We start from the raw sequence: 12,940 nt of genomic DNA on the forward strand, positions 1-12,940 counted from the left end.
GAGTGAAAAATGAGCAGCTGTAACAAGGCATCACATTTGAAACATCATAACGGAACATCTAAGCAACGTTACCACCAGAGTTACTGGGAGGGCTGGGGGCCAAAACACACAGGCTGGCGAAGAGCTGCATGTGGAGAAGAGAACAGGCCAGAGGACCAGATAAACCACCTGAAGACAAGAGCCAGTGGCAGCTCCCATCAACAAAAGTATGCTGAGAACCTGTGCGTCAGGCATGGATTGTTCTAGGCTTTTGGGTTATAGCAGTGGGCAAGACATTTCCTGACCTATGGATGGCAAACTCTTAACTCAGTATAGCTCAGACTTTCTTGCACAAGATCTGGTGTACAGCACAAGAGCTGATGTCAGGAAGCCGCGACCCATTAAAAACCAACGGTGGTTCTCTCATTGTAGCCCCCACACCCCGTCTGGTTATTAAGGCCCAAACAAGGTACAAGAGAAGATTTCTAGAAACAAAGAATCAGGCTTTATTTTCGTCATTGTTATTTTTAATACAGGTATCGTACGGTAGACATCTGTTAGTCTCGCAATTCAGTATGGCCAGTACACAGAAATTAAAGTAGAAACGAAATGAGAGTGGCCTCGCTCCTGGTCCTTGGGCTGACACCCACAACCCCCGACAGACTCTGGTCTTCCCATCCTTGTGTCCTTTCCTTGCCACTTAAGACAAACAAGACAAGACACCACCCCAAAGAAAAACCCCAAATGCTCATTCATCAGCAGTAGGCGGGGGTAAAACGAGACAATGTGTTACCTTGGGTGGGATGGAGAAGCCAACCAAATCCAAATCACATGGAGGCAGCGTGTGCCACCCCGGAGACAAGCCCTGGCAATGGCCACCAAAGCTCTGCACCAGCTGAGACAAGAGTGCACCATCCATCAGCAGTCCCCGAGTCCCGGGCCACGTAAGTCAGCATCCTGGAGACAAGCGCAAGGAGCCCTGTCCTCTGGCCGCGCTAGGTTCCCGAGGAGAACACGAGGACAGTCTCTTCTGAGAGGAGCTCACAACAGAAAGGGCTCCTGAGGAGGCGCGCAAAGGCCAGGTAAGGCGCCCCCGCCGCCTGTCCCAGGGCGTCCTGCCGACTCCACTGTCCTTGGGCGCCAGACCTCACGAGGAGCTTCCACACCATTTACAATGGAAAAGTAAATAAGAAATAAGGCATTAGACATTTGATTTTTTTATTTCCATATGCAATGTAATGTTTAGGCACGCTGCTTGGGATGCTATTTCTAAAAAAATCGTTGGCCATTTTTCAGAATATCCTTTTGGTTTTAAATACTGGTCAGGAGACACAAATGATGTAAAAATACGTGAATAATTTTCTATTACAGAAATGAAAAACTGATTTGCATCTAAAAGTGCAAGAGGTGAAGTAATTTAACCCTTTCACCAGACGATATGGCAATATACAATATATTGCTTCAGCTGTTTGAGAAGGCTGTGATGTATTTTTATATTGACATAGAAAATTATAAATTACATTGAATTAGTATCCATAATCACTATATATATACACAAACCAGTTCTAAAAAAAATACACTGGTTCAGAATTTACGAGTGAAAATCTCACAAGGTACAGTAAAACAATTAACATGCTTAGGTGCCAGATTCTGATTTCTAGTTTTAAAATACTAGCCTGTAAAATGAACGCACTCTAATTCCATTAGCAGCACGAGCATTTTTCAACTGACTTGCCTAATATGATTTAGGTATGTTAAATATGCAGATTGCTCTGAAATGTTCATTGGTGATGCTTGTTAACAAGGTAAATTTTGGTGAATGGGTTAAAAAGGCAGATGAACTACCAAAACAGAACAAAAAACAAAAACGAAAACAAAAAACAAAAAAACCCAAACCACAAGCCATGTACACTCCAAATAGTCTAGTGTTTCACCTGTAGGAATAATCATTTCAAGCAAACAAGACTTGAACAGAACATATGGCTTTACAATAACATCAATTTATCAACTAAGTTGTAGCAATAAATACTTAATCTCTACCAATAGACTTACATTTTTTGATCCGTTTTAAACAATACAGAAAACAGTTACCAATCAAAAACTGGTTATAAAAAGAACACCAAATATTTCTTATTCAAAATCACTTTTGTAAGTTAGAACAACCAAAATAACACTTAGAGGGCATTTCAATCCAACGATCCTTGCCAACCTGGAAGAAAAATGAATTCAGAATTTTGTACAAGGTGAAAAATGTATGAAAACTGCCTAATACTTTGGTCACACTAATAATTGTCAAATAGTTATGTTTCAAATACAATAGATCTGTGTATTCACTTTTATAAAACTATTCTTACAGCCATTTTAACTATAGTATTACTACTATTATTACATGGGTGGCAAGATCTTATTTCACAGGCTACCCATTATTTAGAACAATACATTATAAACATACGCAAAAATTCTTGGTATTTGTCAATGTGCAATATTTTTACACTTCTGAATTTCTCTGTACAATGTCTTAGAATCTAGAATATAAAGGTTGCTGGTCCTGATCCCTTGCAGAGTGAGTGCAGCAGTGACGGCTGGGCGGGCTCCAGACAGAGCCCCCAGAGCCCCTGAATGGTGGCGGTCTGCAGTCCTCAGTCAGCAGCAGCAGAGGTCACTCATCATACAGGGCCATTAACTGACGTGTCGCCTGGCATGCTTGGCTGGTCAGTCCTACGGAGTAAGAGACAGACATCGGAGGCACTTAAAGCAGACATCTGAGACAGAAAATTAACTTGGTTTAGCTCCCTGAGGGTGGGGACCGTTTATTTTAGTATTGTTTATGCACTGCCTAGCACAAAGCCTGGCACTTAGTAGTTACTTAATGAAATGCTTCAGAAATGAATTTATCTAAAGCTCCAGAAAGTCTAACTGAATAACATCTAAGCTTCATCTTCGATTAACACGCATTTAGCAAGGGCTGCAGAAGAGCAGTGCTCCAAGAAAACTGCCCCACCTCAGCCTCTTAGAAGCACAGTCACAGACAGGTCAGTGGTTTCTAAACTGTTGCTCCCAGAGCCTTCAGGAGCTATTTGCTCATCCCTCCTTCAAAACAGCTTTTTATATGTTCCATACATTGAAATCCACATAAAATTCATTAGAAAAACAGGATTCTGCTACTAAGGGGGTGGGGAGGAAACAAAAGAAAAAGCTTATAAACAGGATCAGCTGTTGAAAATAAAGGAGTGCATTAACAAATGTGCTCCCACAAAGCAAACCTGAGGTTTACAGTTGGGAGGGAAGGAGAGGTGGGATACTATACAAACAAAGCTGTGATAGAATACATAAATTCTGCTCTCTGCCACTACAACCTGAACACGTAAAATATGCTTGATGGTGTTACCAGAACTATTTTTATAAAGCACACTTGGCAAAGGATGCTTAGGGCCAAAACTGGGAAGCATACAATTACTTTTGAACCAGCATTCAAAATTTACAAACAGAATGCTTCAGATATCTGCTAATCGTAATAGAGAACCCAGAAGTTGGCTCCACACACACAATACACTCAATTTACATTTGATGATGCCTCAATATATCACAGAGACACAGGAACCCAGAGTTCTGGAACCAGACACACCCAGGTACATATCCTGCCTTCACCACTTAGAAGTTATGTGGTCTTAAGCAAACTTCTCAACCTCTCTCAGTTCACTTCTTCTCCACCCATAAAAGGGGGACAACAATTCCCCCACAGGGGTTAGTAAGTACACAATGTGTGCAAAGTGCTTAGCACACTGGCTGGCACAGACATCGCACATGCCTGATAAACAGTAGTGAAAAATAAATGGTGTGGCAATGCAAATCTTTAAGTGCAACAGTGCACATCTGTCAATCCAAAGGATCAAGACATCTGGTTGTGACAGGGACCATGTGGGGAAGATTGCATACAAAAAGTCCCAAATGGTTCACTTCCTGAAAACAATAGCTCAAACATCCATCACCATGGTGACCCAGGCTCTAGGGGGACGTTAGCTATAGGAACTGAGTGGGAGTCAGATAGCATATTGCCTAAATAGCACAGTTAACAATGGCTAAGTTTATCATGCAGATTTAAGTCCTCGCCTTCCATTCTGATAAGTTTCTAGGTGAGCCCATCCTCCCCTTCCTCCTGGTACAGGGAAGAAGATACCTTTACAAATGGAGATTTTCTTTATAAATGTAAATGTCCCTTATAAAGGGTAACCAGAACTAAGAATGGGCTTAGCATGGACCCACCGAGATACCTGGAGATGTCTCTGGTAATGGCCTGTTCTGGGGGCAGGCCTCCCATCCCAAACTCCTTTGGTTAGTTAGTGGGGTGGGGGCCAAAGTGTCATTCAGGCAGACATATTTTGAGGTGGCCAATTCTGATGCCCCATAGTTACTAGCTGCTGGATCATCAATGCAAACTGTTTGCCGGTTTCAGAACTATTGTCTGCTGATTCTAGCCTCCAAACTCTTTCCTTCCACATTCACTCACCTGATTTCTGGGTTATACACATTAATGAATTTAATAAAATTATATTGATACTTTAAAAAAAAAAAAAAAAAAAAAAAAAAAAACAAAAAGTCCCAAATGGCTACCTTTATCTCCAACACTGCCGTAAACTGCTTTTAGAACACAAATGTGACACACTAGAAAACTCACCCTACCCTGCCATCACAGCAGCTCCCATGACACCTTCTTGGAGGCCTTCCCCTCCGTCCTCTCTAGAATGGGACTCCCGCACCCTCTCCAGCTCTGGTCCCTCCTCATCAGCACCTCTTTCCTCGTGCCCCTAGATTATGAGTGTGTCTGTTTTGCTCCTGCTTTATCATCAGGCCTAGACCAGTGGCTGCCACACTCAAACATGTGTTAGAGGAAGGACAGACCGACGAATGCATGGACACAAGTGATGTCCCCCTCTTCTTCCACTGGCTCTCCCTAACCTTTCCCTCCACCATCTCAGTCCTGCAGATTGGAGAGACAGGCTCTTCACACCAGATGTTCCAAGGCAGGGAGAAGAGCGCAAGTGGGATCCCCTGAGGCAAACAATCCTGCACTCCAGAGAGCCAAAGAAATAATCCCATAACTCATGGATCATTTACATCAGAGAAACCAAGAGACTCCGGAAGCAACTCCTCCAAACTGGGAGACCTGGATTATCCCGCCTCCCAGGCAGCTCTCAATATAAAGGAAGCTTACAGGTACAACTCAAAGGGACGACAGAACTGATTAGGAATTAGACGTACAAAATACCTTGAAAAAAAACATATATTGAAAACTCCAGGAAAGAAAAGTGACTTGCCCAACCCCTTAGAAGCACAGCTGGGGCTGGACCCCCAAAGCTGGAGTGGCACTCTGCCTCTTCCTCCCAAAGCCGTCACTAGAGCCAACACGCTCAAATTGTTCTTATAATTAATTAGACTTGTACACACACACACAATTTTTTTTTTAATCACAAAAGCAAACCCTCATTCTGGCTATAATTTCCATGAGAGAAACAGAAGCAGGGTTTGCTACACTATGAGTATAGAGGCTTGCCTACCAGTGAACAGAGAGTGCCCCCTACTGGTTCCCACTGGTTCTGTGACCCCTAAAATGCCTAGAAGATTGGAGGCGCGGGGGGGGGCTGGCGAGGGTGAAAGTACTTCTCTGAAATGCCTTTAAAGGTTACTCTATTCCTTGTGGAGGAATATACAAACTTAGGTATATTTAACTAAAAATGATAAGTCTGGGAAGCGCTGAGCAAAGCTCCTTGTGGCCCGAGGGCAAATGCTATCTTCTGGCACAAGCACTGGACACTACAAGGCCTCCCTGGCTCCACCTGTGAGGCCGTGCATGCGGCCCAGGTGCCGGCCCTGGGTGAATGAGGCTTTGGCTTGGCCTATCCCTTCAGACCACCAGATCAGTCTAAGCAAAAGGTGACCAGAAAGAAACATCGTATTCCAAGTCACTCGGCTCTGGTAGTGGGCTTTTCACACTTAATCAAGATAACATAGTTTGCAAAACCAAACCAAACAGGGGATCATTTAAGAGTTAGAATATTTGGCTACATGTATGAAAGGGTCTCCAGGTAAGTTCTTCCGTGTGCCACATGGGCACGTCGGTGGAAAAATGGGCACCAGGAGCTGCTTGTGCCTGGCGGCTAGGTGACTTTACGGCACCAATGAGAATCTGGTTGCTGCGGCCTGGGGAACCCAATCCTGGAGAGCCTCAATATCAGCCTCGACTAAGTGCCACATCAGAAGGGGGGCGGGGTATGCCAGCATCAGAGACCCTTCCATTCCCGGCAATTCTTTAAAGAGCCAGTGATGTTACTGAATTTCCAAAACCCGGTCAGTCTTTGGCTCCTGGGTTAAAGGCAATCAATTGTTATTTCTAAGTTCTCAGCTCAATTGCCCTGATTCCACAAGGACTGAGAAAAGGCTACTGTGCTGACTAAGTCACTGAATGCTTGAGGATAACTGTAATGAGCCCTCCAGTCTCCCACCCCCAGATGCCAACTTCCCTCCTGGTTCCCAGGAGACAAGAGCCAAAGCCGGCTTAGGGCCTGGGCAGGGTGGGAGGCAGTGGGTTACCTCCGCTCTGGACTACTGCTGGGAGCCCGGGGGGCCGCAGACTTCGCCTCTGTCGTCTCAGGGCTCTCCTCCACGTCTTTACAAGCAGCATCTTGAGAGGTAGACAGTTTTCCTTCCTCACTGCAGTAAAGAGGAGGACAGGCAGCATCAGACACCCAGGTACCAGCGCCGGGTGGAGGATGAGGGCACATGCAAATGGCTCTGGGAGTCATGACTGCCATGGAGTCAAAGCCCTGGGGCTGAGCATGCTCAGGTGAGGGATCACAGGGACCACAGACAGTGACCGGGAAATCACAAAAGGAGAGGGTCACACACAGGTGGGGACCAAAAGACGGACGATGTAATGCAGCTGGTGTCTGGTAAAGAACGGTCCCACGTCACTGTACATACCGACAGGATTTCAACACTCTGAAGCCAAGTGTGCAAAACAGAAAAAGAAATGTACAAGAGTTTCAGAATACTCCTATAAATGAGGAATTTTGGGGAATAATATGTCCACGACTGCACATAAGCAAAACTGCAGACTCGGTGAAGGTGTCAAATGAACCTGTTTGAAGGAATGAGTCTTTAGTTAAAGCATTTTGCTTTCAGGGCTCAGCCCACCATTTTCGACAGTCAGTAGGACAGACCCCCATCAGCTGATGTCACGTGAGTGGGGTGCCACATGGCCTGAACCAGGACTGAGCCTCTCCAGCTGCCCTCCGACAGCGCCTGAGCAGGACAAACACCACGAGAGAAGAGAGCCAAGGATGGTGGCCAGAACAGGTGAAACCTGACCCTTGGGTTAGAGGGCTTGGGGAAACAAAACAGGAAAGGATTATTTTCTCCCCTTATATGGCTCTTGGTGAAAAAAAGACAAGTAGCAAACGCTTTCAACTGTTTGCAGCCTGGAAAGTTAGACTTTTGCCTATTCTGTCTGGATTTCCCATTTTGACACAATCAAGATGGCACTAAAGTGAGCTGAAGGGCAGCCAGAGGTTCCCTCTGGGAGCTGGAGCCTGTCCTGGATTGGCTTATGAAAAACCTAATTTTAGGATATTTCTCGGGTGGCTTTCAGAAGGGTCTGGGCAATTTATAAGGAGAAAAATGAACTAAAGTGTAAAGATTAGCTGACAATCTGAGTTACCTGGTTCATTACTCCTCTTTGTCCTCACTGTCCACTCCCTGCTCACCAAAGCAACCACCTGATGTGTTTAATACATATCACTTTCATTTTTGTAAAATGTATAGTCATTACATACATGTATCTGGAATCATATAATTGGCACTGAATCGTACACCTCACCGTATTGATCTCTGTAGCTTAGCACAGTCTGGAAGATCCACCTGTTCCTGCTGATTGGCACGGTATCCCATGCAGCGTCCCTCCCAGTTCTAGCTGGCTTCTCACAGTGACCAACGCTCAACTGCCCTCTCCCTCCATGCCTCTGGCACAATGCTGCAATAACTACCACTGTCCGTGGCCCCAGTGGACCTGCGTGGGCATTTCTCAGGGCTCTAATCCCAGGAGTGGACAATGCTGGTCATCTTTCTATCTATAAGGAAGCCCCTATGACTCTCCAGAATGACTGCCCTGGGCTGCGTTCCCCACTAGCAGGGCAACAGGGTTCCTGCAGCCCCACAGCCCACCAACACACAGCTTTATCTACTTGCTAATTCCTGCTACTCTAATATGAAGTGTCTGATAACGAGTGAGTTCTGAGCATCTCTTCTTACTTTTTTAGCCTTTTTTGATTTCCTTGTCTGTAAACTGCCTACTGATATCTTTTGCCCATTTTCTGATTTGGGTTTCCTATCTTTTCCTTATTGTTTATAGGAACTCCTTGAATGTTAAATGTTAGCTACTATAAACTTTTCCTGCTCAATTTGCCATCTGCCTCTTAATTTTGTCTACAGCATTTTATCAACCAGAAATTCAATCCAATTCTATTCTTTGCATTATGGTTTATCCTTTTGAAGGTGTTTTGTTTTGTTTTGAAAAAGAAGACCTCTTCTGCCCACAGGGCAGGAAGATATGCTGCATTTTCTCCTAACTACCATGAGACTTAAATCTAGTATCTCATTTTTCTCAGCTGGAAAGTGGGATGGTAGCCATAGTGCTCATCTCGAGAACTGATGAGTGATACATGTGAAGCCTTAGAGTACATAGCCTCGCACAGAGAGCACTGCACAGGTGCTCTTATCCTTCACTCACCTTCCATCCACCTGGAATCCCCTCACATGTACATCAGGGAGGCCCTATTGCCCCTTGTTCCTTGTCGTGAGCCAGATCCCTTCTCCCCGCACTAAGCAATCCCCTTGTCAGTGAGCGCTCTCTTCCATCACATGGGCCCCTTTAACTATTTGTGTGCTAATGCCATACTGCTTTAGTTATTGGGACTTTGCAGTATGACCGAATATCTGCCAGGACAAGTCGCTTATTTAATCTTCCTTATGGTTCTCTAAGTAATTTGAGAACTTTTATTATTCCACATAAATTTTAGAGTATGTTTATCAAGTGCCTTTTAAAAATCCAACTGAAATTTTGTTTGGGACTGCATTACACTTAGAGATGAATCTGGTGATGGCAGACATCTTTGCAGCACTGAGCTCTCCCATCACAGAGTCTGACAGCCTCCACCTGTCCAGATCTTCTGAGGCTGCTTTTATTAGCACTTTCAAGTTTTGTCTATAGATATCTGGGTTAGGATAACTCCTAAATGATTTACAGTTTTATGGATTTTGTGACCAGTACTTTGCCTTTTTTTAATGCATCCTAGTTGCTTATGACTGATGTAGAGAAAGACTACTGATTTTTAAAATTAATCTCTTACCCAGTAGCTTTGTTGAACTCTTATTAGTTACAAAAGTTTGCTACTGACTTGGTTGTAGTTGATCATTATTATCTGTTAATAATTAAAGTCTTTTCACTTCCCATCTAATCTTTACCTATACCTCTTTCTTTGTCTTTCCTCAGAACATTGCCCAGGACTGCCCATACAGTGGCAGTGATAATGGACAACCTTTATTTGTGCCTTACTTTGAAGTGACTGCATCTAAAATGTCCTCATGCAGCATAATTTCTGCTACAGTATTTTGGTATTTTAACTTTTATGAAGTTATGGAAATTCACTTCTGTTCCTGCTTGGCTCAGAGTTTTAATCATATATAGGTATGGAACTTTATCAAAAGCTTCATCAAAAATATCAAATGATTTTCTTTCAGTCTATTAGTACATAGTGAATTACACTGACAGATTTTTCTGACGCTGAACCATCCTTGCAGTCCAGTGATAAACTTTAACTGATCATTATGAATTACTTGTAATATGCTATTGGATTCAGTTAGCAAATACTTCATCTAAGATTTTTGCATTTAGTTTGCTTATAACTGACATGAGCTGATCATTTTCTATAATTATCTTTATATGGTTTTGAAATTAAGATTTCACTGCCTTATGAAAAGATCCAGGCAGTTTTTACACTTCGTCTGTTTTCTGTAACAAGACAGGAATTAGTCAATTAATGTGCATGAAACTACTGAATCATCACTGTAAGCAATACACCCTGCTGACTCGTGAGGCTGGCCTGCTCTGGAGTTGGTCCGCTCCTGTTTTCCTCCACAGATAATGGATTGTTTTTGTCTTTCGTCCATTTTTAAAATTACTAGATTGTTTGTCTCTGTCTTACTGATATTAGGTCCCTCCTCTATCCTGCTACTGAATCTTTCTTTGCGGTTATGGCTTGTCTTTTCATTTTATTGTGTCTTTCATAAGTACTAGAAATTAAAGTCAAACTCATCAATCTTCTCCTTTATGGTTTGGCTTTTTTATGGCTAAAAAATCTTTTGCCCCAAATTCTGAACACATTCTCTCATGTTGTCTTCTGAGAGTGTCGTTTTGCCTTTCATACTCAATGATGAGACAGAGAGTTAATTTTATTCTTCTCCAAAATGGATAATCACTATTTATTAGTCCATTCTTTCCTCACCGCATTATGTCACTCTAATGTGTATCAAGTACGTGTAAGGGTAGGGGCCTATCTGTATAACTCTGGCCAAGTCCACGTCATGTCAATGATAACAGCTTTGATAATAAGTCTTGATATCTAACACAGTGAAGCCTCCCTCACTTCACTCTTCAAAATGATCTTGGCTGTTCTCAGCTCTCTTTGGTCTTCTTTCTGAATATCACAATCGGCTTCTCAATTTCCGTGAAAAACTCCATTGGGATTTTGATGAGAAACGCATTCATTTTATAGATTAATTTGTTAATAAATGCCAAAGATATCGTCCCATTCTAACATGGCACATCTCCTTATCTATTTAGGTCTTTATCTTTTCCATCTTAGTTATCTTAAAGACAAGGTTTAAGGTTTTAATTTTTAAAAAGGGGGCACATCTGGGACATCTTGTATTGGTTCACAGGACACAACCGATTAGTGTGTGTCTCCAGTCAACTTGCCAAACTTTCCTAGTCATTCTAATACTTGTCTACAGTTTCAATTGTAACTTTTTATGTAGAAAATCAGAATCTACAAACAAATAATAATTTTATTTCTTTCAAATCTTTATACCTTTTATTAATTTTTATTTTACGCTGCATTTGCTAAGACCACCAGCACAGTGCTGAAGAGAAGCAGTAACTGTACGTCTGACTCTCTGGGCCATGTCTTTGAAGGGAATATTTCTAACGCTTCACTCTTAAGAATAAAGTCTGCTGTAGAGTTTTTCAGTTTCAGGTAGCTACTTTCTATTCCTAGGGTGCTAAAAAGTCATGAATGCCTTTAATTTTTATCAAATCCTTTTCTCCATCTACTGAAGATCCAAATGGTTTTTATTCTTATATCTGTCTGTGAATTACCTTCAATAATTTTTGCAATGTTGCAATATCCTCACGTTCATGTGATATATCCTTGGTCATGACTTAAACATACGTTGCTGGATTTGGTTTGCTAGCTTTTAACTTGCAAGTGTTGTGCGTATGCACCCACACATCAAATTAGCCTCCGATTAATTTTTCTCTTTCATGCTTTGCTTTGTAGAGACCTCATAATGGGTTGGGAAGCATTCTTTCTTGTGATCTGAAAGGGTCTATAGAGATGGAGACCAAACCTCTAAGCACTGATTTGGTTGCAGTCTGCAAGTTTTAATAGAAGTTTTTTCATTACTCTTTCAGTTTTAAGTTTTTGATTTCCATTACAATCCCTTTTTTGACCCATGAATTTAGAAGTGAAGTTAATTTCCAAATATATATATTTTTAAAGCAATTATTTTGCTACTGAATTCTAATGATTGCTATATGCCTGCAGAAAATGATCTGTATGATCCTGAACCTTTGGTTTAGATGGGCCAAACTTTGTAGCCTGTATACAAGTCAATTTCTACTATGACGAAAGATTTGTTCATTTTTTATACTTATGTATTTTGAATCCACTAGACTTAAACTACAGTCTTCTGAACACTACAAAAAAAAAGAGAGAGAGAGAGAGAAAGGCACTTAGGGAGCCAAACTCTCCATCTCTTCATTAAGATTTAATGAGTTTAATGGAGATATTAGAAAGATGTCAGGCTAATGTCTGAACCCACGTTTGAAGCAAATTGAAGATGTTAATATCTGAGTTTTCTCCCCCACCGTCCTCCCAACAACCAGAAGCTGCCAGTACGATCGAGCCCCTGGTTACCTTTTGAAGACCGCGGTTTCTGTCTTGGCATCTACAGTGAGGCTGAGAGTTTCCTTCATGCCGCCATTCATCACTGTCTCAGTTACCTTGTCTGTACTTTCTGCATCCTCCTCTCCGTCAGAGCTGGCTTCCATGGCCATACTGCCTGGCGCTGAAAAGAACATACAGCTGATGGTCACGCATATCAAAACCAAAGAAGGACTGTCACCCCTCTTCTGTGCAGAGCCATCCACCCAAAGTTGCATCTACTGCTTGAAGAAGAAGAAAAGAGTGAGACGGTTTGCCTGTTGTTGCCTGGGCTGATTCCTGATGGGCACAGGCTTTTTAAAAATGCCCACTAGGGAGACAATTCAGGCGTTTTCTTCAGCAGGACCAGCAAGCCCCCACAGCCTTCCCAGTTCTATGTCTACCCACATACCCAACTTTCGCCCAGCAGACTCTCCTGTTCCTAATGTTTTCCAATGCACAGTAGAGGGCGAAGCACGCAGTTGTGTATTCTAGCCTTCACCCACTGCAACTCACAAGCGCCTAGATTACAGTTTATCCACTGTACCCTTCTCATTCATCCTTTTCCCTTTCAGTTGGTCCCACTTGGGTCCTATTCTTTTTTTTAAGTTACTTTCTTGTGGATTATTTCTTTGTTCTATAAGAGGGAGCCATATGGTATATTGGTTATGAGCTTGGGCTCTGAAGTCAGACTTCCTGAATTCAAA

The 12,940-nt window shown here is 42.6% G+C and overlaps 1 protein-coding gene across 8 annotated transcripts in view; it reads right to left on the minus strand.

Moving 5' to 3' along the window:
* Positions 1-461: 461 nt before the first annotated feature.
* PPP6R3 (protein phosphatase 6 regulatory subunit 3) overlaps positions 462-12,940 on the minus strand; it is a 140,650-nt gene continuing 128,171 nt past the window's right edge. For all 8 annotated transcript variants that reach the window (XM_087422524.1, XM_087422523.1, XM_087422522.1 and 5 more), the window contains 3 exons: positions 12,228-12,378; positions 6,568-6,687; positions 462-2,697 (listed from right to left, as the gene is read on the minus strand). In XM_087422524.1, coding sequence (XP_087278650.1) covers positions 2,646-2,697; positions 6,568-6,687; positions 12,228-12,378 — 323 coding nt within the window. In that variant the 3' untranslated portion in view covers positions 462-2,645. The remainder of the gene's footprint in view (positions 2,698-6,567; positions 6,688-12,227; positions 12,379-12,940) is intronic.

Source organism: Ceratotherium simum, chromosome 34 (assembly GCF_057802395.1).
Source record: "Ceratotherium simum simum isolate JZ-2026a chromosome 34, ASM5780239v1, whole genome shotgun sequence".
NCBI lineage: Eukaryota > Metazoa > Chordata > Mammalia > Perissodactyla > Rhinocerotidae > Ceratotherium > Ceratotherium simum.